Source organism: Poecilia reticulata, chromosome 12, assembly GCF_904066995.2.
Source record: "Poecilia reticulata chromosome 12, P_reticulata-male-v2, whole genome shotgun sequence".
Lineage (NCBI taxonomy): Eukaryota > Metazoa > Chordata > Actinopteri > Cyprinodontiformes > Poeciliidae > Poecilia > Poecilia reticulata.
This window is the reverse complement of record NC_088841.1, coordinates 11,229,523-11,254,335: the sequence shown is the minus strand read 5'-3', so window position 1 is coordinate 11,254,335 and position 24,813 is coordinate 11,229,523. Positions and strand designations below refer to the sequence as shown.

The 24,813-nt window shown below is 38.8% G+C and overlaps 1 protein-coding gene across 6 annotated transcripts in view; it reads left to right on the top strand.

Annotated features, from left to right (window-relative positions):
• ptpn13 (protein tyrosine phosphatase non-receptor type 13) overlaps positions 1 to 24,813 on the top strand; it is a 51,124-nt gene that overhangs the window by 5,796 nt on the left and 20,515 nt on the right. For all 6 annotated transcript variants that reach the window (XM_017307986.2, XM_081613420.1, XM_008424542.3 and 3 more), the window contains exons 2-9: positions 506 to 625; positions 3,647 to 3,813; positions 10,824 to 10,889; positions 12,003 to 12,188; positions 12,285 to 12,372; positions 14,580 to 15,212; positions 23,143 to 23,235; positions 23,724 to 23,820. In XM_017307986.2, the coding sequence (XP_017163475.2) occupies positions 511 to 625; positions 3,647 to 3,813; positions 10,824 to 10,889; positions 12,003 to 12,188; positions 12,285 to 12,372; positions 14,580 to 15,212; positions 23,143 to 23,235; positions 23,724 to 23,820 (1,445 nt within the window). In that variant the 5' untranslated portion in view covers positions 506 to 510. The remainder of the gene's footprint in view (positions 1 to 505; positions 626 to 3,646; positions 3,814 to 10,823; positions 10,890 to 12,002; positions 12,189 to 12,284; positions 12,373 to 14,579; positions 15,213 to 23,142; positions 23,236 to 23,723; positions 23,821 to 24,813) is intronic.

The window sequence follows — 24,813 nt, the reverse complement described above, 5'->3', positions numbered from 1 at the left end:
ATTAATATACCCAAGTTTTCTGAACTCAGAGTAATATTGATTGGTGCCTTTACCAGTAAAGTTTAGACTTTAAGAGTTGGAGGGATGTGTTGATCACTTGCTTAAAGGAAACCTCTTGAAAATTGATTTTAATTTATGGTTGTAAGGCAATAAAACAAGAAAACTTCAAAAAGGATTTTCCAGAGGCCATAGTTGCTGACATGAACAGAACTGTGACTCGGAGGTGCTGCCTTTGCATTTTCTGTGCTGCGCTGATCTGCTTCGAGGTTTCCTTCCCAATGCTCTGAGGGGTTTTCCTTTTCTTCGAACAAGGCAAAAGTCAAAATTATATATTTTTTTCTGCTTGGTGCTGCTTCTTAAGGTAACAGGACAAAATGTCAACTAACTTGGAAGAAAGAAAGTAATCAATAGAATTTTAAACGAGAAGACAAAAACTGTGCAAGTTGAAGAATGTTTGTGTTGATGTGTTTGTAGGTGATAACTGTGTGTTTCGCTACCTGTGCAGGGAAGATGCATGTGTCTCTGGCAGAAGCCCTGGAAGTTCGAGGGGGGCCGCTCCAGGAGGAGGAGGTATGGGCGCTGCTCAGTCAGAGTGCAGAAAGCCTCCAAGAACTTTTTAACAAAGGTATGATGTGCAAAGACAATTTTTTTTTTCCTCATTTCTTTCTGTTGTGTCGGCCAACTTTGTTTTTCATGCATAATTACTTGTAAAGAAAAAATAACACTGAAAAGCCTTTTTCTGAAAGTTTTATACTGCTACTGAAGCAAAGCTAGTAAATCTTTGTCCTTCTTTCTTTAAATGAAATCAAAAACAGAAAATCCAACCTTACTTGTCATGTTTTTTATGTTATTTATTTTATTCTGATGGCTTCATTTGCTCATTTTTAATGCCTGGTAGACTGTGAGGTAGCCCTGGGCATTTTAATCTTTTTTGTCACTGCCATGAAGCTATCTTAGTTATCCTTGGCGGCACAGGCAGATAAGGTTTCAGCTTCCAGAACACTTTGTTTTTTTGGGAAAACTCAAGCGGTGGGTGACTGAGGCAAGTTTAACTTTAGAGACGCTAAAGAGGATGCGAGCCTGCAGAAATCTTGACCTGGATTGTCACTTTGGGGGCTCCTGGTTTCACTCATCATTCCAGTACACCTGATTACACAAACTGAAAGTATTGTCTAAACAGTTGACCATTAAAATTTTCCACTAAGCATTAACTTGTATCCAAGTCTCTGTTTCTGGGGAAAACCAGCTTGACTTCACTTTCTGGTTTTGCTTAGTGAAGCTTGGTGATGCATATCCTATCATGCTGCAGAAAAGCTTCCTTATCAGTGAACGCTTCCAAATATTCCTCAGCAGCCGAGGTCACATTTATGATGAAGGGATTTTGCAGAAATGATCTTGAATAGTGTCTTTGTGAAGGCTTCTTACATAAACCAAAGAGCAAAGCTGTACACTTGAAGGTTTTCTTCATTATTTTGTCTTACATTTGCAGCATTCTCCATTGTATTTAAAGCACAATTTTATCCTTTCAGTGTGTAGTTGTAATGTGTAACTTGTGGCTGCTGGTGTGTGGAGCTTTAGACTGCTGAGTGAAGCTAAAATTTGAATAGCAGATGTTGGACCCAGTAATTATAGCTACTGAACTATGTAAAGTCTGTTTGGAAAAAGAATGTCTTATTAATGACAAATATTCTAACTTTAAATTGAGCCTTTCTTCTGTTTTCTTTTCATCTGTTGATTTTTCATGTGCAAACTACAGTGGCTACAGGAAACCTATATTTACTTAGTAGTAAGAAGGATTTTTTTTTAGTAATTGATACGAGTTTGTCTGATTAGTGAAAGGATTTTCCCGGTTCGCTTCCATGTTTTGTTGGAGTATGTGGTCACATTTGTCTGCTTGAGTGTTCTTACAGTAGGACAGGTCGCCAGTCTATCACAGGGCAGCACAGAGACAAACAGGACAAACAACCATGCACACACACACTCACACGTAGGGGCAATTTGGAGAGACCAATTAACCTGACAGTCATGTTTTTTTTGGACTGTGTGAGGAAACCAGAGTACCCGGAGAAAACCCACACATGCACAGGGAGAACATGCAAATTCCATGCAGAAAGACCTTGGAATCGAACCCAGAACCTTCTTGCTGCAAGGCAACAGCTCTACCAACTGTGCCACTGTGCAGCCCCAAAGCCACTTATGTCTTTTGCAATTTTACGCTTTGTCACATGCAAACCACAAATGTCATGTATTTTATGTGACAGAAGGAGGACAATCATAGTTTGAAAAATATACACACACCTTTTTACTGCAATCAAAGCTGAAAGACTTTCAGGTTTTGTTTTTGTCAGCTCTGTGCTTCTTTGCAAAAAAAATAAAAAATTCAAGTTTTCTGTTATTTCTACAGATTTCCATGTGAATTTATGCCTGGATCAACTCGTTACATGAATATTATAAACTTTTGCTTTATGATTTTTGTCTCGTAAGTTCTAGCGAGTTTTCCTCCAGGATTTCCATGTATATAGTGATTTCCCAGCTAATAAAATGGATCCCCATAGCATAATGCTTCTACCTCTGTGTACACAGTGTGGACAGTCTGTGTGCCTTCCATCACATGGACTATTTTGCATGCAGACCAAGAAGTTTAATTTTAGTCCATCAGCTTTACAGTTGTGCAAAAGGTCTATAAAATCCCAATAAAACACATAGAAATGTTTTATTGTGTGGTTGCGCTGTGTAGAAACTCTAGGGGTGTGAATACTTTTGTAGGGCACTGAAAGTCTGTTCAGATCTATAATTACTCTCCAGATGCGCTGTTGCTTGTCAGCGTAGCAGTAAAAATGACCTAGAATGTGTGAAGACTCAATTTTATAGAGCGGCGATTCAGAATCGCTTCCTGTCAGTAATACTTTAGTTGCTCGTCAAACAGCAACGGCATATTTTTATCACAATTATCATGATAATTTATCAAAAATCATGATTACTTTCTCAGAAAATCTTTGTATTTGATACTTGCCCATGTCAAATATACAGTAAGATCTTTGAATGATCAGATGGGTTTTAAACAGGAAACCTATATTTACTTAGTAAATTCCAGCTTTTGAAAGCAATCCCCCCCCCCAGTTCTTCAGATCGAGCTCCCCTTTTCCTCTGCTCTTCTCAGACTAAAGTATGAGTTGAAGAAAAGAATTTTGCAGCACTGCTCAAGCATTCCTCTGTATATTTTTAAAACGGTCTCTAACCAAAGCACTGCCTGTGGCTTCGTAGGAAAAGAGAATTGTGCTGTGTAGTCATTCCTTTTTGCTTCCATGCTTCAAGATTTTATTTTATTTTTTAATTCTTTTTTTTAAATGCAGGCCAGGAAAGCAACATGTGTTTGTGTTTACTTCAGTCTGCTCGGACATCCATAAAGGCCAAAGCCATTTGCAAGAAACGGTCTCTGTGGTTGGATATGTCTAAGTGTGAGGCATTTGGGCTTTAAATGTCTGGACAGAATATGATACTAACATTGAGTTCTAGAACATTGTTTTTAATGCTGTGGGTCTCTGAGCTTGTTTGGCACCATCTAAAAGTTTATCTGAAGAAAGCCAAGTTCCCTTTCTGTCTTATATCCATGTTCATGTTTTGAATTGTCTGTTTCCATCTCCAGACCCAGCAGCCATGGGCTTCATCATCTCACCCTGGTCCCTCCTGCTTATGCCCTCTGGCAACATTTCATTTACAGACGAGTATGTCACCCAGGAGGACTTAAGAGCTTTCACAGCCCCAGAGGTCATGGAAGGAAACCCCTTGAATTCAGTTTCTGACATTGAAAAGGTATTTCATGCTTAGATCATTCACACTGGGACAGAAACATTTAACATTCTTTGTTATATCTTTGTCTTGATGTATTTCTAGCCAAGGTCTTTGGTGCTCTCCCTTAAATCAACCAGAGCAGAGATGTACCAATCGAAGCTTTCTGGGCCATGTCATTCTCTTTTACCTTGAGGACAAAGATTCTTGAGAGATTCCCGACATTTCCAAATCTTGCATAATTCATGAATGTTGAAAGCTTAAAAGGATGAAACGGAGCAACGCTGCTGTGAAGTTTTCATTGTTCTGTTATCTGCTGAACGTTTTCCTCCTTTAAGCCTTGTGTTTAGAAATGGGGTCCAACCGACACCCACACCCATAAAACTTGAATCATTTGCCACAGTTCTCTACATTTGCCTCAGTCTTCGCACGCACAAGAGTTAAGTAGTAACATAATTCAATGGCCACCATACCTCTGTAGAAAATATGGTTTCTTTTTAAACAGCCTCCAGCATCTTTGTTCTTTCCTTTTACTTTATTCATTAAAAACATTACAGATATTGAATTTAGTAAATACTCAGTAACAACTTCCACTTCAAGGCGTGTTGTCATTAATGGTTTTGCTGATTCGAAAAACGATGGGAATTTTGTGCATCTGACTGGCAGGATCCGTTAAGCCAGTCAGATGCTGGCTGATTCCGGTTACCTGGTGATTCCTCGTGCCTTAAGTCAGAGGAATCCTATGCAGTTGTAGGATTTAAAACATGATTCCGCCAGCTTTTAAAGTCAGGGAAATTTCAATTTTAGGTACAGTGGGGAAAATAAGTATTTAGTCCGTCACCAATTGTGCAAGTTCTCCCACTTAAAAAGATGAGAGAGGCCTGTAATTGACATCATAGGTAGACCTCAACTATGAGAGACAAAATGTGAAAAAAAATTTGAGAAAATCATTTTGTCTGAATTTTAAAGAATTTATTTGCAAATAATGGTGGAAAATAAGTATTTGGTCACCTACAAACAAGCAAGATTTCTGGCTGTCACAGACCTGTAACTTCTTTTTTAAGAGGCTCCTCTTTCCACCACTCATTACCTGTATTAATGGCACCAGTTTGAAGTCGTTAACAGTATAAAAGACACCTGCCCACAACCTCAAACACTCACACTCCAAACTCCACTATGGTGAAGACGAAAGAGCTGTCGGAGGACACCAGAAACCGAATTGTAGACCTGCACCAGGCTGGGAAGACTGAATCTGCAATAGGCAAGCAGCTTGGTGTGAAGAAATCTACTGTGGGAGCAATAATCAGAAAATGGAAGACCTACAAGACCACTACTAATCTCCCTCGATCTGGGGCTCCACGCAAGATCTCAGCCCATGGGGTCAGAATGATCACAAGAACGGTGAGGAAAAATCCCAGAACCACAAGGGGGAATCTAGCGAATGACCTGCAGAAAGCTGGGACCAATGTTACAAAGGCTACCATCAGCAACACACTACGACGCCAGGGACTCAGATCTTGCAGTGCCAGACGTGTCCCCCTGCTTAAGCCAGTCCATATCCAGGCACGTCTGAAGTTTGCTAGAGAGCATTTGGATGTTCCAGAAGAGTATTGGGAGAATGTCATATGGTCAGATGAAACCAAAGTAGAACTATTTGGTAAAAACACAACTCGTCGTGTTTGGAGGAAAGTGAATGCGGAGTTGCATCCAAAGAACACCATACCAACTGTGAAGCATGGGGGTGGCAACATCATGCTTTGGGGCTGTTTCTCTTCAAAGGGACCAGGACGACTGATCCGTGTACATGAAAGAATGAATGGGGCCATGTATTGTGAGATTTTGGGTGCAAACCTCCTTCCATCAGCAAGGGCAATGAAGATGAAACGTGGCTGGGTCTTTCAGCATGACAATGATCCCAAGCACACTGCCAGGGCAACAAAGGAGTGGCTTCGTAAGAAACATTTCAAAGTCCTGGAGTGGCCTAGCCAGTCTCCCGATCTCAACCCCATCGAAAACCTTTGGAGGGAGTTGAAAGTCCGTGTTGCCCGCCGACAGCCCCAAAACATCACTGCTCTAGAGGAGATCTGCATGGAGGAATGGGCCAACATACCAGCAACAGTGTGTGCCAACCTTGTGAAGACTTACAGAAAACGTTTGACCTCTGTCATTGCCAACAAAGGATATACAACAAAGTATTGAGATTAACTTTTGTTATTGACCAAATACTTATTTTCCACCATTATTTGCAAATAAATTCTTTAAAATTCAGACAAAATGATTTTCTCAAATTTTTTTTCACATTTTGTCTCTCATAGTTGAGGTCTACCTATGATGTCAATTACAGGCCTCTCTCATCTTTTTAAGTGGGAGAACTTGCACAATTGGTGACTGACTAAATACTTATTTTCCCCACTGTATTGTATTTGTTTTGTTTCATCAAATATCTTTATATATATCTTCTGTCTTAATTTTATATGCTTGTTAATTTGTTGCATATTGTGTTAATCCTTTTTTCACTCTAAGCCAGCTGCTACTGAACTGTTCTCAATATATATTTTAGGCATTTATAATAAAAACGTTTGTTACTTTATTCACTTTTCTTATAAAAGGTCATATGTAATAAGGTTTGTTATAGAAATGGGGATTTCAGCTATTGGCAGAAACCTGTAGTTACTGTTCACTGGAAGAAGGGTTTTAAATTTGGTAATCTAGGTATAAAAGTACTTGACTTAAATGTCATATATAAAGCTACCAATTTAATTTGCTCAAGTTAGTGTGTTTAGACTTTTAGTGAGAAAATTGGTCTTATAAAGGACTCAACATTTTTTAAAAGAAATGTGGTAACTCTTTAAAGAGAGAGCTGGAACATCTCATTCTTTCTTTGACCTCTGAGCCGGCAATGATGTGGATTTAAAATGTAAATTAACTCTAGCGTTTGTCAACAGAAAGCAAAGCTGTAAATAGGCCTGTCGCGATAAACGATAAATCAGCTAATCGTACGATAAACCTATCGACCTCATTTTAATTATCAGCTTTATCGTCTCTTCCTGTCGTTTTTCTTTCTGTTGATGACGCTGAATGAAAAAAGGCTAAACTCCGGTACTCTCCACTGACCCTCCCTTCCTCATTTCCTTAGTCTAATGTCCAGCGCACACGACATGAGATGTTGGATTGTCGGCCCATTTTCAAAACCTGAGAGACACATTAGCAGACAGAAATCCTGGTATAACGGTTCGATCGGGTTCGTTGTGCCGTGTGGTGTCCAACCACATGGGCACAAAATAACGGCTACAAGTCCAGTTAACTAATTTTAAAACCAGGCATTAATCAATGCTTTACTAGAATCTACCTGTGATGCATGTGGCTAGAGTCAGCGTAAAGTCCTGACTGAATGAAAATTATTATAACCTATTTATGTCACGTTAACGAAGAGCAGCTGAAAACTTACCGGGTTTATCAACTGAGGTAGCAATTTGGCTCCAACTCCTCCCCTTTTCATTACTATATTCTTTGCATAAAATGTTGAATAAATATTAATGTTTTTTTTCACATATCATCTCCAATGTCCGCTGGATTTTGGGTTGCACCGTGTCAGCTGTTTGGGATTCCCCTCGTAATTTCTCCTCAGAAAGCGCAGAGGAGAACTAGAAAATTCCTGCAGAAATTTTAAAGGGGCATGCCAAAGTGTGCCCGTCGGCTTTGACGCAGCGCTATGATGTTAAAAATTAGCATTAATGCTAAAGAAAGCTGCAACGTAGTCAATAACCTGTGGAGAGGCAGAAGCATGTTTAATAAACTGTAGTTGTACCATTCATTATGTTAGAATTGATGCATAAGCTAAAATTAGCCAATATGCTAATGTTAGCTTAAATGCTGGCAGTAGCATGTGGAGCAACACGACCATGTTGTTTTAATTTTACTACTCTATTCAGTATACTAAACATGTCTAATTAATGAGAAAATTAGGTAAAAGCTAACTTTAGGTAAAAGTGCTAGTGCACTAGTCATAGACAGTGAAATGCTAACTTTTGTACAAATGCTAATGACCTGCCTTGCTGAGCATCACCGCTCTTTCCTACGAATCCTCTTCTGCTCTCTCTGTCAGGTTTGTGATCTGTAGCATCGCAGGCGCTGCGTCTGTGCCGCTGGTTCCTTAAGGAGCAGCGACGTTATTTTCTGTCCATAGACTTTTAATCAACTATTTTTCTTATTTATGTCAGATTTTAACATGGGGGACATATGTGTAATGGTTATAGTCTTGAATCAGTAGTATAATGCTGAAAACACAAGCAGTTGTAAATACCAGTAAACCCTACAGTGCAGTCCTGGGGAGCTGCAGTTCCAGACACTGTGTTCTTCTGTTGCTATGGTAATTAATCCCTGCAGCTGTGAGAGCCAAAGAGCGGGAAATCCTCTTCAGACACAGTTTCTATACTTGGGAGACACCAGGCGTCAGTCTGAAGGACCCTGACAAAAAGCATAAGCCCTAGCAAATTTTTGTAACATTGTACATGAGCATGCATGTGTATCTATGTTATGACCAACTTTCAGACCAATAGGGCGATATTTATGCCTGTGAGGGGGATTTAAAAAGGGTTTTTGAGTCAGCCATAAACAGTCCTGTGTGTGTGTTTCATAGAGAAAGATTACTGATTCTGTGAGACACAAAATCTCAAATTTTTTCGTTTTTATTAATTTATGTAATCATTTTAACTCCGATCCCCAATAAAAATAATAGCAATAATGCCGGCCTCGAGCCGCACGATTTGATACCACTTTTGTGGGTGGGCACGCAGCGGTACGAGCCGCATTAACGGTGATGGAAGAATAATAAATAATAAAGAGGCGTTCTATTGGGTGTAGAACAATAGGTGCCTGCCATGCAATGCATGGAGGCAGTACTGACTTGCTTCGCAAGTCAGTACTGCTCTCCTTATGCATTGCTATGGCATGCCCCTAATAAGCGCTTTCTGATTGGCTACCTGCCACATTCAACAGACTGCGTTAAGCTCCCAGTCGGGGAAAACCCCTGATTTAGATTGGAGCGGCCACGACGATCCAAATCACATTACATGATGATCGGTTACGAAATCACCAGTGACAATCTTAGATCGGCCAACGGTCTAAGATTGTCATAAGGAGAAAATAGGGGCAAAAAATAGGGCAATATAGTATACAGACTTAATAATCTGCACGTTTTTGGTTGAATGCAGTATTTATTTCCACTTTGGCTTTATGTTGTTTAGTTTTTATTCAAGTATGTTTTTTGTTAATGGAGACTGAGAATCCATTTTATTTTTCTTTTAGGTTGTTTTATTTCGTTTATCAGTTCCAGTGTTATGTGTTCTTTTGAAAATAAAGTGTATATTTCTATGGCAGGAAATCGCGTGCATTATTGAAACAATATAATTGTTTATTGCAATAATTTTTTAGACAATTAATCAATCATCCAGCAAAATTTGTTAGCGTGACAGGCCTAGCTGTAAATGACTGTCAGTTTTTTTTTTTTTTTTTTTTTTTTTTTTTTTTTTTTTTTTTTCATCTCCAATGTCCGCTGGATTTTGGGTTGCACCGTGTCAGCTGTTTGGGATTCCCCTCGTAATTTCTCCTCAGAAAGCGCAGAGGAGAATAAGCGCTTTCTGATTGGCTACCTGCCACATTCAACAGACTGCGTTAAGCTCCCAGTCGGGGAAAACCCCTGATTTAGATTGGAGCGGCCACGACGATCCAAATCACATTACATGATGATCGGTTACGAAATCACCAGTGACAATCTTAGATCGGCCAACGGTCTAAGATTGTCATAAGGAGAAAATAGGGGCAAAAAATAGGGCAATATAGTATACAGACTTAATAATCTGCACGTTTTTGGTTGAATGCAGTATTTATTTCCACTTTGGCTTTATGTTGTTTAGTTTTTATTCAAGTATGTTTTTTGTTAATGGAGACTGAGAATCCATTTTATTTTTCTTTTAGGTTGTTTTATTTCGTTTATCAGTTCCAGTGTTATGTGTTCTTTTGAAAATAAAGTGTATATTTCTATGGCAGGAAATCGCGTGCATTATTGAAACAATATAATTGTTTATTGCAATAATTTTTTAGACAATTAATCAATCATCCAGCAAAATTTGTTAGCGTGACAGGCCTAGCTGTAAATGACTGTCAGTTGTGCATCTATTTTTAGTGGTATGTGTATGTAAATGGTAGACATAGTTTGGTTGAACTTGTCCTGACATAAAGTGCCAAACTGACACGTTGGCAGAAGCCAAAGTTCTGAGGAAGCACGCCTCATGTCTGTAGTTAAAAGACTCACTTCAGCCCTCCTGTTTCAAATCTGCCACTCTGGTAGAATAACTGAAAGCTTGCATGACTGAAAACCCATCTTTGGCTCAGCCCCACAAACCTCAAACAGCTTTGTGCTGAGTCAGTTTTCCAAAGCTGGATCTGCCTCTCCAGCTGAGTTATTTCAGTGCAGAAGTTATAATCCGTTTCCTTCATTTTAAGACTGAGTGTAAATACATGTCAGCTGCAAGAGCCGAAGCTTTCTTTTACTGTTTTCAACCTGGTGTTCTGTGCTCTCTTTAATTCCTCACTGTCTCGTCTTACAGATTTTCTGAAAGTGTTAGTGTGTCTTTAAATTTGCACTCCGTCTATTCCTGAAGGACCTCAAAGGGTACGGTGCATTCTTTGGCAATCCCTGAATTATTCTTTCCTCTACCAAGCCCAACATTCGGGGGAAGTAATTTTTCTCCAAAGCAATGAGTAGAGGGTAATAACAGGAAAATGGAAAACGATTTTGGGATTTAACGTGAAAGACCTCATCTATGTTCTGTGTGTGGAAAATTAATTCAACTTTAATCCTCTTTGTTTGTTGTGCCTACTTCTTCTAAATTGAACCTTGTTTTTGTCTACAGCCATCAACCTTCTTAAGTTTTTTTTTTCCATTTCCACCAGATTGTTTTGTCTTTGTTTTTGTTTTTTTGTTTTTTTCTTTGCACAGATAGATTTATTAATTGTTGTTTTTCCCTCCACAGATGCATATGTATTCACTGGGAATGACACTATTTTGGGGAGCAGACTATCAGATCCCTCAAAGTCAGGTAGACGTCATAAGTCAAATAAACACCAAAAAGGCTTCTTTTTTGTCAATATTTAAAAACCTCTTTTATTATTTTTCAAAAACTTTAGAATCTAATATCTGCCGTTTGTCAGCAAAACTATTGTAGTACTATTTCCTTTGGTTAATATTTTTGCAACTCCAGCCTAAACTTGTTGCTTGCCTGATTACACTGTCACAAATACAGCGAGTAAAAACTTGGAAACAGTCCAGATGCTTCATAACAACGTGTACCAATATTTATTTTTGTTCCCCCGTGATGCTATCTTAAAGTCTAATCTTGACGAGAAAAAGTGCTACCTGGAAATGCTGTCTGGAATGTACTTGCAAAATGAAGGTGGTCGGGTTTTTCCCCGCATCTTCATGACATGTCAGTCAGGTGCGAAACACATCGACATTTATGAGGAAATGCTTCCCACAGTCACCATGACTAGCACTGAGGTTGACTTCATTGCAACTGCAACACGTGTCATGAAACAAACGTAGCGTCTACTTTTGTCACCATTTAGTTTACCTAAATGTAATCTGATCCAAATTGCTTAAACTAAATGACAACTGTTTTCTTGGAATGCCCTCTATCTATTTCCTTCAAGGTAAAACTAAAAATATCAGGAAAAGGAATTTGAACATTACTCCGATGTGTCATTTATTCTGGGAAAAGGCATCCTATGAAATACCTGCTTTAACTGAAATAGTTGCATCTTATTTCATACGATAGAATTATAGCACAGATGATGTGAATGTCATAAGCTTTTAAGCTAACAGTTGTTACTGAAACCTTTGATTCTGAAGATAAATAAATTGCTTTTACAAAAGAATGAGTTTACCTCCCATAAAGACCTTTGGGTTTACAGTCCTTTATGATCAGTTTGGGAGAATTTTTTTTTACTTTTTTGTCACTAGAGTTATGCTTATAATTTTACGTTTTGTTTTTTTTTATTATCTAAAATGCATTCTAGATTACTCTTTTTATCTAAGGTACTTTTAGTCATGCATACAAGATGATTTAGAAAATGAATGGTGATTTACACTATCAGATCAGATAAAAGCCCTGCCTTTGATAATGGTTTCATTCTTCATTGGTTTTCCTGTGCAGCCCATGAAGCTGGGGGAACACCTCAACGGCCTACTGCTCAACATGTCTGATGACATTACGTTGAGTCGGATGTCGCTACGCACGGTGCTGGACATCTGCAGCAAGCACATCAGAAACTCCACCTGTGACCCTCCTTTCTCCTACATTAGAAAACTGGTCCGGTTGGTGCTTGGCAGTCTCTCTCAGGTACACACTTCAGTCTCTGTCATTAAAAGATCAATTTTTCTCCACCAGTTCTACCATCTTATCATTTTATTGTTTCTTCAACTCTTCTTTTCTTAGCTGGATGGTCTGGTGACAGATAGAGAATCTCTTCCAGAGCGGAGTAAGGAGATTCGAGAGAGGTTGAGAGGCAAAGGCTTGCCATCTGGTAAAATGAGCTACATTTACACTCTATGAACACAAAGCAGTTAAAGTCTTCTGTGCCGTTTGAGTTGCCTAAGTCACACTGCAGTGGCATATGGAGTTATAATCGAGGTCTTTTTGCTTGATCCTTCTGTTGTATTTGGCATTGTCGGCCATAAAAACTTACCATTTATGAAGTCAGATAGGTATGACGCATGATATGTTTTAAGTTTAAGCTGTACTTTACGTTTTTGGATGGTTGCAAGATGGTTGTAATATAACTTTCCTGAAGATGGGCGTTAATGGAGTGAAACTAATAACTTCATGATCTGTTTTCTTTTCATTGAGTTACGAATGGGAGTATTTTTCCCTTCAAGATCTTAGTTTAGCTCAACATATTCGTAGCAGCAAAGCAAATAAATGCAGCTTCCACAACTTATATTCTGAGGAATGACTTTTAGAATAGAAAAGACCTACAAGGAATAACACACCAAAACCTCTAATTTAAACTAAGTTCAGGAAAATATGACTGAACCTCCTCGGTGGTTTTTGAGCATTCCGGCATTTCTCCAGGCCATGGAAAGGACAGCCAGAGCGCACTCCAGATTATGTAAGCACTGCATGATATTGATTAGATTCATATTTTTGAGTCACCAGTGAAACTGCTGGTCTGCTGTTTGTATCAGCGCTTTGTCTGGTTGAACAAAATGCAGCCCCAGGGAAAGTACATGCAAAAGAGGATCACTCCATTCCTTAGTATCTTTCTTCTAATGGAGCAGTTCACTCCCTCCTGCATCCTAGTTGTTTTAAGTTGTAGCTGCTGCTCAGGTTTCAGATTATTTTTTATTTTTTGCCCAGATAGACACGGTATGTCTGCTTTACAAAAGTTTTGATACCCCTTGAACTTCTCCAGAGGTTCTTAACTTAGAAACACACACCGTTTTTAATATATAAAAAAAGTATCGCAAACATTTGTATTCTGTCACGTTTGCTCTGATACCCCAAAACGAATTACAGAGCAGCAAACTGTCCCAATATAAATACAGCTGTCTCTGTGAAGAGCACAGGCAGGACAGTAGTAGTAAAGTAAAGTTGTCTGCAAGTTTTATAGCAGAGTTAGGTTATGAAACATTATTCCTAAAGTTAAACATCTCATGGAGCAATGCTCAGTCTTTCTTCTGAAAATAGGAGTAAGGCACATCAGCAATTAGGACTGATAAGAAAAGCATTAATCAGAAAACCAGCAAAGAAGATAACCGAAAGCTGCAGAGATCCACTGCTCAGTCTGTTAACAGGGCAATTATTAGTTGTGTACTCCATAGTTCTGACCTAAAATGAAGGAGTGATGAGAAGAAAGAATTTGTTGAATACAGTCCTAAAAAGTTGTTTTTAGTCAGGTCATAGGCAGGGGAAAAATATGGAAAAGACTGTAAATCACACTGAACAACACCATCCTCCCAGTGAAACATGGTGACGGAAACAGCATCAGAGCTAGTAGGAACAGAAATGAATACCCAGCAAGAGTGGAAAAAAACGTGCTGAGGTTAGGATGGAGGTTCACCCTCTAGCAGGACAGCGACCCTAAACAAACAGCCATAATGGAATGGATTAGATCATTGCATATTCTTGTTAGAGTGGCACAATTGTAGCAGGGCTTGAAATATGTCAGTATGAAGACGTATGAATACTTTGGCAAGGCACTGTCTTAAAAGCCATATGGCAGTGACATCTGAGTTGTGCAGCTGAACAGCCATTGATAGAAAAAGACGTCCGAATCAAGTAAACTTAAAATAGCAACCTGCCTTGAGCGTCCCTACCGTTTATTCCGGAGCGTAGAAAGGCTCCCATCCACAAATGATGAAAAATATATGGAAGCTAATAATCACTTTTTCCTGAGTTCACTTCTTTTGAACATCTTCATGTAGACTTCTAGCTTAGGTTATAAGACCAACATCTGGAGCAAGTTTGCAAGGTTGTTCTGATTGCTACATTTATTGCCTTGTTTTTGCATTTACGTCATCTAGAATATCAGATTTAAAAATTGGGAACATTTAACTGGTTTTACATTTTAAATTAATGTAAAGTAATTAATAGCAGAGCTAATTACTCATTGTGAATACATCTGTCTTTTTTTATTTATATCTGTCCGATACTTAAAGAATGAGTAACTCAGCGTTTTAAACATGTGACTAATTTGTGTTCTTCAAAAGTTAACGACATTTTCTTTCTCAGGGAGGAGTGCCGCACCCAGAGTTTTGGAGCGCTACAAAGCCAGAACTCAGGAGCAAGCGGCTCTTAACCGGGGCCTCAGTCGATCTATGGGCTCGCTGCCGATACAGGACTTGCTGAAGGGAGACGAGGGTGCAGCTCCCCACAGTTCACTGTCCGACTATCACACAAACTCGGACTCTTCCACAGATCTTTACCCCAGAGGCCCCTCACTCCAGCACCAGCTTTCTTACCCCTATCTGCACCCGCTGCACCCCCAGATGAAGGGACGGCCTGTGGAGCTGGATCGCAGGTCTTTACCCTACCAAGTCACAGACAGAGGGCCGAGTCAGCCCAGAAAGACCTGGGCTTCCTCTGTGGACTTGGCTTACATTGACCCAGAAGCTCTTCGTTTTGGAGCTTTGGAAGATGCCCGGAGAGGAAGCAGCGTCTTAAGCACGCATTCTGTGGGGAGGCGGAAATCACCTTTGTCTGTGGCCAAGGAGGTGGATTATCGGTACTATGAGTTTGGTGAGCTGAAGGGCAGAATGCCTCATCACTTCTCTGCCCTGTCTGTCGGCTCTGGACTCCCTGCCGCATATGACAGGATCAAGGAAAGACAGAGGAAACTCCAGGCACTACAACAGGCAGTAAACGGTGAGTAATGCTGTCATGAATGAAATGTATATGGACTGTGCTCTGCACAACTGTGAATCTTCTGCTGTCACACTGTTTGATTCAGTCCAGATCCTTGAGTTCAGCTCTAGAGAGGGAGATTTTCATAACTCCTTCATGTTAAGAGGGTTTTCAAAAATGCAGAAGTGAGTCATTTTAAGTGTTTTTAGTAGTTATTCATAGTATTTATATTTTTTAATTATTTGCAAATTTCTAGTAAAGTATTTACCCAAGTTATTCCATGACCAAGTACTGATAAGACTGTTGTCAAAAATGTGTGCTACTGCTCCTTTTCTGCAGAATAGCTTTATTTAAACCAGGCTTTCGTAGTTGTGATTAAAAACAAGCACTCTTTTTGCCAAAGGGTCATTAATAACGTTACAATATACTGCTAGAATCTCAGCCAACTTGTGAGACTTTGTGTCTGAGTCTCTCACCTTATTAAATAGAGCATCATCTCAAAACCAAGATGCTTTTAACTTTTACCTTATTGTTGTACAGCTGGATAATACAGGTAGTAATAAAACTGCCTGTATTCTAACTTTGAACTTTGTTCTACAGCAGTGTTATTCAAAAGAAACAATTATTTTACTTATTTGTGTTTCATTAACTTATTCTTGTTCAGAATTTACTGTGTACTGGGACTGTCATTAGTCAGGAGCTCAGCACATGACACATTTTTTCAACCGTATTTTTAAATATGTGGTTTTTATCATTTCTAGTCTCCTATGAATATAGTAGATCTGGAAAGTATTCAGTTCTTCACTTTTTCCACATTTTTTCAGTTCAACCTTCTTACGGGTCGTATTAAACAAATCTGTCCTCAAAAATCTTCTAACAAATGCCCGTTACGGCAATTTAACATGTTTTTGAGTGTTTTGCAAGTTTGTTAAAAATGTAAAAGTCAGAAAACACATTTTGCTTAATACTTTGTTGATAAAGATGAAATTTGAGCTGTTTTCACTGATCATCCTTGAGATGTTTCTGCATCTTAAATAAAGGCCACCTGCTGTAAATGCAGCTGATTGGACGTGATTTGGGAAAAACTCACACCTGTCTATATAAGGCCTCACAGTTGAAAATGGTCAAATACCAAGCATGAAATAAAAAATAAAAAAAATAATGTTTATAGACCTCTGGGACATGATTGCCTTGAGGCACAAATCTGGCTAAGGATCCAGAAATATTTGTGCTGCTTTGAAGGTTCCAATGAGCTCAATTACGTTCATTATTGGTATTTAGAAGTTTGGAGCAGCAGGACTCGTCCCAGAGCTGGTCGAAATCGAGCAATCAGGAACAGAACGACCTTAATCAGAGAGGTGACCAACAACCCAATGGTCACTCTGACAGAGCTCCAGCATTCCTCTGGACAGAGAGGAGAACCTTCCAGATGAACAATCCACCAATCGGGCCACTCTGTACGGTAGTTTTACCAATTGGTATATGAAGGACTTTAAAACCATGAGAGACAAAATTTTCGGGCCTGATGTGACAAAAATTTAACTCTTTGGTGTGAATGCCTGGGTCATGTTTGGAGGAAACCAGGCACAGCTCATCACCAGGGCCATACCATTCCTACAGTGAAGCAAGGTGGGGACAGCATCACTTCATGGAGATGTTTTGCAGCAGGAACTGACAGACTAGTCAAGATAGACGGAAATATAAATACAGCAATGTACAAAGACATCCTGAATCAAAACCTACTCCAGAGAATCTTGACCTCGGATGGATACTTTTTCAGCAGGAAAACGATCCAAAGCATATGGTAAAGAGCTCAAAAGAGTGGCTTTATAACCACCCTGTGAAATGTTATGGAGTGACCAAGCCCGAGTCCAGAGTTGAAACTCATTAAACATCTCTGGAGGGATATGAAAATGGCTGCCCAGACGTATCCACCCAACCTGATGGCGCTAGAGAAGAACTGCAAAGAAGATTGAGCCAAGCTTCCTAAAGACAGGTGAGCTAAGCTGGTTGCATTATTGAAAAAGACTGGAGGATGGAATTGCTACCAAAGGTGGATCAACTAAGTATTAAGTAAAGGTTGTGAATACAGGCGTAAATGTGATTTCTTGGTTTTCCCTTTTTAATAACTTTGCAAAAATATTTTACCCACATTGATTGAATAGGGTATTATTCAAATGTGAAAATGTGGAAAAAGTGAAGCAGTGTGAGTACTTTCCAGTTGCACAGTAATCAGTCCCTTTGAGATCTTTCCTGCCTGGAACATTACTCTATCCCAAGTGAAGACAGGATTTCCTTCATTTCCTGTTGTATTTTTTATCTATTGATTACCCTTTTTGACTACTTCTTCTTCTTCCTCTAAATAAAAATCAGTTTTCTTACCTAAAGAAATGAAACAAAACAACGCAAATCAGTTTTCTCCAAAATTTATTGAATGCCTATTTAAATATTAATTGCATAGCTTTTTTTTTTATTTGGAAGATTTCTTTTTTTTTTTTCTTTTTGTAGCATCTTGTTTCCATTAGATAGTGTCTTTGTATTTTTGGGTGTCTTATTTCACAAAATTGATGGTTGTACACCATCAGTCTCAGACGATAGTCATGGAAGCCTTTGTTTAAATTTTGTGAGGTTCTTAACGTTTGACGGGTGTCCTGCTAAGTCTAAATCAACACACTATTGTTAGCATTTTCTGAAGGTTGTCACCGGTTACACGCCGCTAAAAAACAGAAAAGGCACAAACGTACATAAAGTCTTTCACCACCTACCTTTTGAATACAGGCACTGCTTCATATCCCTCATAACAAATGCTTTGTCATTGTATTGCACAATATGGGTTTTTTTGTGTGAAACACCATAGCTAGGTCATGTAATCATTGTGTATTAAGTGTTTAGCAGAACATTGTCTGAACTTGAACTGTGGTCCTCAGCATTTCAACCCATAAGCCGTGTGATGTTTTATTTCAGCCATGAGACTTAATCTTTTACGTCAGTGTTATTCAGCGTAGGAAAAATGGCAAATTAGACAGTGTAATTAATTGGCAATTTAAAGCTGGTTATATTTGACAGATTGAGAGAAATGTGGACCACAGTGGGATGATGTGAACTGCCAGGCACTTGGCTACCAGCTGTGTATAGGAGTTGAACTGCTATATGGGTTCAGAGCTGGTTATTGGCTTGAAGGGAGTATAATTTACGATGGCCGCTCAGCGGTGTTTAGACAGAACAAGTCAGTGGCACGAAGGTCACCCAAATTACTGTTCTAATTAAAGAACAGCATAATTCTAGCCTTTACCTTATTGTCACACGTGTTATGTGCAGCTATTCCTTTGATACACCTCTTTTGCTTACTAACGGGTGTAGTGGAAAAAACTGTACTGTTGCATGCTTGGGCAAATCACAATTGCTGCAATTGTGTAATTACCTAGTACAAAGCCCCCCAGAGTTTCTTTTTCTCTCAAAAGCTTTTTGTATTCTTGGTAAAAGCTCCATAGGGAGGCTGCTTTTAGTCACTGACTCACATGTACCTGTGTGGGTTTGAAGGTCATCTGGTGACTATGAAGAAAGGATTAGGGTTCAAACAGGCATAAACTAATCTGCTCTCTTCTATACTTTCTTTTCCTTGCCTTATTTTTTCCAGACCCCCACCACTTCTTTTACTGTCTACTTGTAGCCTCCCGACTTTGTTGGCAGCTACTTTTATACTAGCAATACAGCATTATTTTCTATACATGTGCCTTGGGGCCTTTCTTTTCTCGTCTTCTTGATCGCAATTGGATCCCGCATTGATGTGACAAAATGTTGTTAAGACACAATTCATTTTTATATACACGACAAAGGAAGTAATCAAACTATGGCTATTATGTTTGTCCCATTTTTGAATATACAGTTTTCAATAAAACCAAATGTTTTTGCGTTTTACAGTGCTTGTTAAACATATATCACTCTAACACAGCTAGTCAACCTTTTACTTGACGTAGGTTCAAGCACTAGTGTTTCTTGGTAAATATTTGAAGATGTTACTAGAAAACTGCAAGACATCAGAACAGAGAAGATTTTTACACTTATTTCAATGAGATTGTATTGGATTACTAAAGCCCCTAAGTATCATGCTCAGTATTTTATGAATGCTATCTATAACTTATTTAAATTCTTCCATCGCTGCAATGTCACAGCACAGGTTTTATGCAAATGCTGCTCGAATTTTACATGAATTGGCTAAAATTAGCCTCATCCTAAGCTGTGCAAACACTTCCTCACCTTGCTTGGTTCAGCTCCAACTGACAGAAGTCCAACCTACCTTTTGATTAATTCAGCTATTAACTTAATTGGCACTTTTAAACACTTATACAAGGTATATAGAGCTTTGAACTTTTATCGCCGTTTGCAGAAGTTATTATGAAATGTGAAAAACTAGTCTGTTGCACCATGGCAAAAGTAAAGACCAAGACTGTTTTCTCGAAGGTGGCAGAAACAAAGCAGAGTTCTTTCTCGACAGGACATTTCATACTTTACAAGAATTCAAGTGTAGAACTGCTGGAAGGACATTGTAGGTCCTGACTACTTGTGCAATATGTCTTAAAATTTGATGTGGTAGTTATTACACTGTGAGTAGCTGAGCATTTGTAGTTCTTCACCATGCAAGAAGAAATTCTGCTTACTGTTAGGTAAAAAGTGTGGAATATTTTTTTGATACTTTTGCAAATTAGGTTTCATTTGCAGAGACCAATTGACATTTCTTTTCATAATGCAGGTAATACACAAATTATGTATTTTTATGTTGTGTTCACTGAAATGAAAACAACTGAGCTTCACAGAAACGTCAACCACAATGACTTATTCCATCCTTAACATTACAGTTTGATATTTCTGTTTCTATGAGCAATTATTATTAAGTGGCAGATGTACTTTCTAACGTCTAGCAAATCAGGATATCTCCATATTTTTTTATGTACTGTAATAATTTAATTAATTTAAGCACTATATTGTTTTGGAGTAACTTGGCGACTTTTGCCGAAAGTATGTGTTAGATTGGTTATATTTAGTTGGGCAAATTTAAACCACTACTTTCAATTGAACTTGAAAATTGCAACACAGTATTAGTCTGCCTTTGCAAAATACCTGTGCGTCATTAGGGACACACACCTCATGAACATGATGGGGCGTGATTTTTTATTTTTTTTATTTCTAAAATTACAGCAGCTTAAGAATACAAGTTGTTCTGTTGAAGGCCACGAAAAAGCAAGGTTCCTACAGAGTCTGGAAAAGCATTCAGTTTGATCAAAGTGTTTTCAAGGAGTGGATAAAACAAAAAGGGGGGGATTGAAAAAAATGCTTTTATTTTCTGTCTTTGACTTTCATCCGTTGGTCAGCATAATAAATTTGGACCGTTGTAGGTGGTATGGTTCTTTTTACCTTCAAGCTGCTTTGAGTTCCTGGGCTGTCAGAATGGAAAGAGTTGGTGAAGGATTTGGCACAGGCTCCAAACCAGCCCAGCTAAAACGGCATAAAGCCACAGCCATAGGTGGCAGTGGCGCAGTGTATTAAACAGAATACCATGACATTTTTATTTTGCTTTTATTTTCCCCAAAGAAAAGTAGAAATAGTTTATTTAAAAAAAATCAGTTTTCAAAGAAACAGTTTTTTTTGTTTGGAATAAACAAAAGAAGGAAAATTGGAAGGTTTAGATATGTGTATTCAAAACATTAAGGAGTTGAGGATGTTAACTGGCAGAGTTCCCCATTTTTTTGCTTCTGTTCTTTTCTGCAGAAAAGTGATGGCACAGGCGTTTGTCTCGGTTTGCACAGAGCCTTCCTCAGAGCTTCTTTTCCTCCTCCTTTGTGCAAGTCTTTGTGTTGTCCACTTGCCTGTATGTGCAGAGGCATGTTTCTACCTGGCCGCCTCTTTGTCTTCCAGCACCTTGACAACTCCAGCCCCTCCCCCCCTTTTTTCCCCAAAAATGCTTTAGCCTTCAATGAGTAGAAACTTTTCCTCGCCTACCCTGAAGCTGGAATTGGAGTCATGCATGGCGGATGAGGGAATTCCTAAGATTATTGGACTTTTCCGGCTCTCGGCAGCAGGTTATGCAGCTTTGAGCTGAGGTCAGGTCCAGTATGGAAAATGATAAAAGGAGACTTGTAGATGAAAGAGGCGGGATGGTTGTTCTGAGTCAGTGTAATCACAACACTGCCGTCATTATTTCATAGGCCCCTTACTTTGAAGATTGTACTGTAGAAATTGTTAGGAAAAAAATAACAGATATTAAATATTTTGCAACTATTTAAGCTAACTATGTAATTTTAAATTATCCTAAACCTTATTGTAATGGTCTCTACAGGATTCCACAAACATTGTGAATTTTGTAAATAGACATATACTTACTTATGTGATGCTTAAAAGTAAATTTATACAAAACCAAAACTATTTTTTTTCCATTCATCTGAACTTCTTTGGAAGGGTGAGGTTTTCCTTTTTACATTTGTGGAATGAAACTTAAAATAATGCCACAAGGAAGTGCTATTTCATGTAACCTGTTTTAATGCGCTTTAATTAGTAGCTTGCCCTTTCAGCTTTTAACAAGAACAGTGTAGTTATAAAACAGCGCTCACTTAAAAAGGGTGAGATGGTTTTTCTGTGAGTATGATGAAAGTCATAGCAGCAGTATTTCAGCCAGCTGACCAGCAGTAGTTTTGATGAGAAAACTTACGTTTTCTGTTTAATCTGCAATCTGTCAACTTTGACTGACTCCCTGACTTTACTCCCCTTCAATAAGCTCAAATTAATAAATGTTAAGATGAAATTGAAACTTTTTTTCACTTACATGCATTTTAAAATCCCCTTTTGGTAGGAGCTAAATGGGTTTAATTCTTTGTCTGCGTTATATTTTTTCTTCACCCATTAGGTTTTTAAAGAACTGCCATATCAGGTTGTCTGGGCAAGTGACTGCATGTGTGGGTAACTGCATGAGTCTGTTGGTTTTTGGGAAAATTTACCCTTTTTTTTTGTCTTAACTGCATGGGAAAAGTGATAAATGAACCACCCTCTGAACCTTTTCAACTGCGTAATTGTGTAAAGGGAACTCATGATTCACTGCAGTAGAGGACAGGCAAAATTATCTTAGGTGACTGTCCTGCTTCTAAGATCACTTCAGCTGCATTTACTTTAAATGCGCTTCCTGAAGCTGTTTGCCGAACTGAACAACCATTGTCGTCATGAAGAGAAGAAAGCTCGGCTGTATTGTGAAACGGAACAGAAATTCTTGAGCGGTGACTGAAGAATGTGGTTTATTCAGGCTGTGCAGCTGACACCGAGGAGCAGGACTTTCAGGTTCTGTGAACTTAGCAGAAAAACACATGACACTTTGGTTAGGGTTCAAAGTTTATTGTTTGCGTTTTCTTCTTGCATCCGAGTTATGTTCAATGTTGCAGGGTTTATGAAGCGATACCTTTGAGGAAACATGTGTTGAGCTGGTCTCTGCTTGCTGTGGTTCTACCAGTTAAGCAAGTCAAACGCTAAAACCCTGATTAAAAACCTTGACAAGAGACACGCCTACTGTAGGGTGAATCCACCTTCCTGTAGAGCTTCATATTCCTTCTTATTAGCAGTGTTTACCAACAGCATGACTAATACCTGTATTTGTTCTCCGGTGTGCTGTCTTGATCAGTGTTACAGAAAAGTCTAAATGTGTTTTCGAATGGCTTCTGGGGATGAAAGCATGAGTCGCTCATCAATTTGTTTGTGAAATTCCCATTATGAAAAGCGACGAGGTTTTTGTTGTGGAGTTTCTGTTTGATGTGAAAGTGCAATCAGCTTCATCCTAACATAAAAATATACCAAACACATCAGTGTAATCATTATGTAGTGCTATATGCATGATGGTTGTGTTTTCCCCATGTTTGATGCATGATCATGATTGTTTTATTGTTTCTTACTGAGAAAAATGTTATTTTTTCAGACCCTGTTCACACCCACCAAAGGTACCACAGTGACTACAGCTCATCTAGTGAAAGCCCATCAGTGGCCTCTTCAGATCCAGACTACAGGCTAGGTAAACAATCCTTAAATCTTTCAATGTTTTTGCATCAAAAATACAAAGAGGCAAAAATGAATTTTATTTAGCTTTATATACTTACTTTAAACATATATCAAATTATTAAACTAACAAGTGAGAAGAGTTGAGAAGCAATTCCAAAACGAAACCCTGCTTTAAATTTATTCATTCCTTTTCTGTTGAAATATATTTAAAATCATGGCAACCGAGATACAGAAAAGCTTACAGGGTTTAATTTCTCTTAGTGTGCTGCTGTAACGTCATGTCACTTTACTCACACATATTCAGTGGATGTCAGCAGATTTTATTCATACTCCCGGCTTTGCCTGATTTAAGTGTTCTGAAACCACGATTCTGCTCAGACATGTTCATGCAAGTTTAATCGCATCACCTTGTGGGTGTCGTGAGAGGTGTGTTAGATTGATCAAACTAAACGTGCTGCTTTGTGCTTGCTTGTGCAGCTAATATTCCCACATCTCTTGCAGCTAAGAAACCCGGCGAGGTGACGAGGTACGGCTCCCAGCTGGTGCTCGCAGAACAAGACGCCCCGTCTCTGAGAAGCCACAACTCACAGAGACACAGGTAGTAAACACAGGCCCGGTGCAGCTGTGCATCAGAAGACGTATTGTCCGTCACAAATTGACACCCTGGAAGTTACTGCTGTTTTTTATATTCCTCCACTCAGGGTAACTCAATCTTAGCAGAAGTTGTTTCACGCTGATCCTTTTCAGCAAACCCCTATTTGCTCTCTAAAAGGTATATGTAGTTGTGTGAGAAACAGATTTCACTGTTTTGTTGAGATTTTCTCTGACAGGTGAACACAAAGTAAAACATAATTGTGAAGTGGAAGGAACATGATGCATGCATTGAAACCTGCTGTAAAACAGTTTTCTCCCAGGTTGCCATGTATTTTGCTCCATCCATCTTCCCATGAACTGTGACTAGCTTTCCAGTTCCTGCTGTACTAAAGCAATCCCCATTGCATGATGCTGCCACTACTATGTTTCCCCAGTTGAGATGATGTGCAAAGTTGACTTCCTGCTAAGCGCAACATTTTGTTAGATTTTAGTCTCACTTGATCAGAGCAGCAGCATTCCTTCATATTTTCCTGGTCTCCTGCATGGCTGAACAATCTTAATTTACACTTGTGGTTGTAATATTGCAACATGTGAAAAAGTTTAAAGGGTCTGAATTGTTTTGAGCTTATCTTTGTTTAAAACTATTTCTAACTGGGCATAAATCTTAAAGCCATATTAGGTTTCATTTTGTCTGGGCATTTGATTCATCCTGGTTATTCCATAACACCGAGATTCAAAGCCATGCACACTAATTTATAAGCCAGAATTGAGAGTAGCACACAACTTTGAACTTTGCAAGGAAGAAAATCAAATGCAAACACATCTTGAAGGAAATGCAAATTCCACACACACACCCAGAACCAATTTAGTATGAGCCACTCTGCTCCTGGATGTACTTGGCGTCATCTATTGTTTTTTCTTAATGAGTATTGGGAAGTCAGAATTTCTGAGTAAATGGTAATATTATTAATAGACTGCTTTTTGCATATGCAGGGTT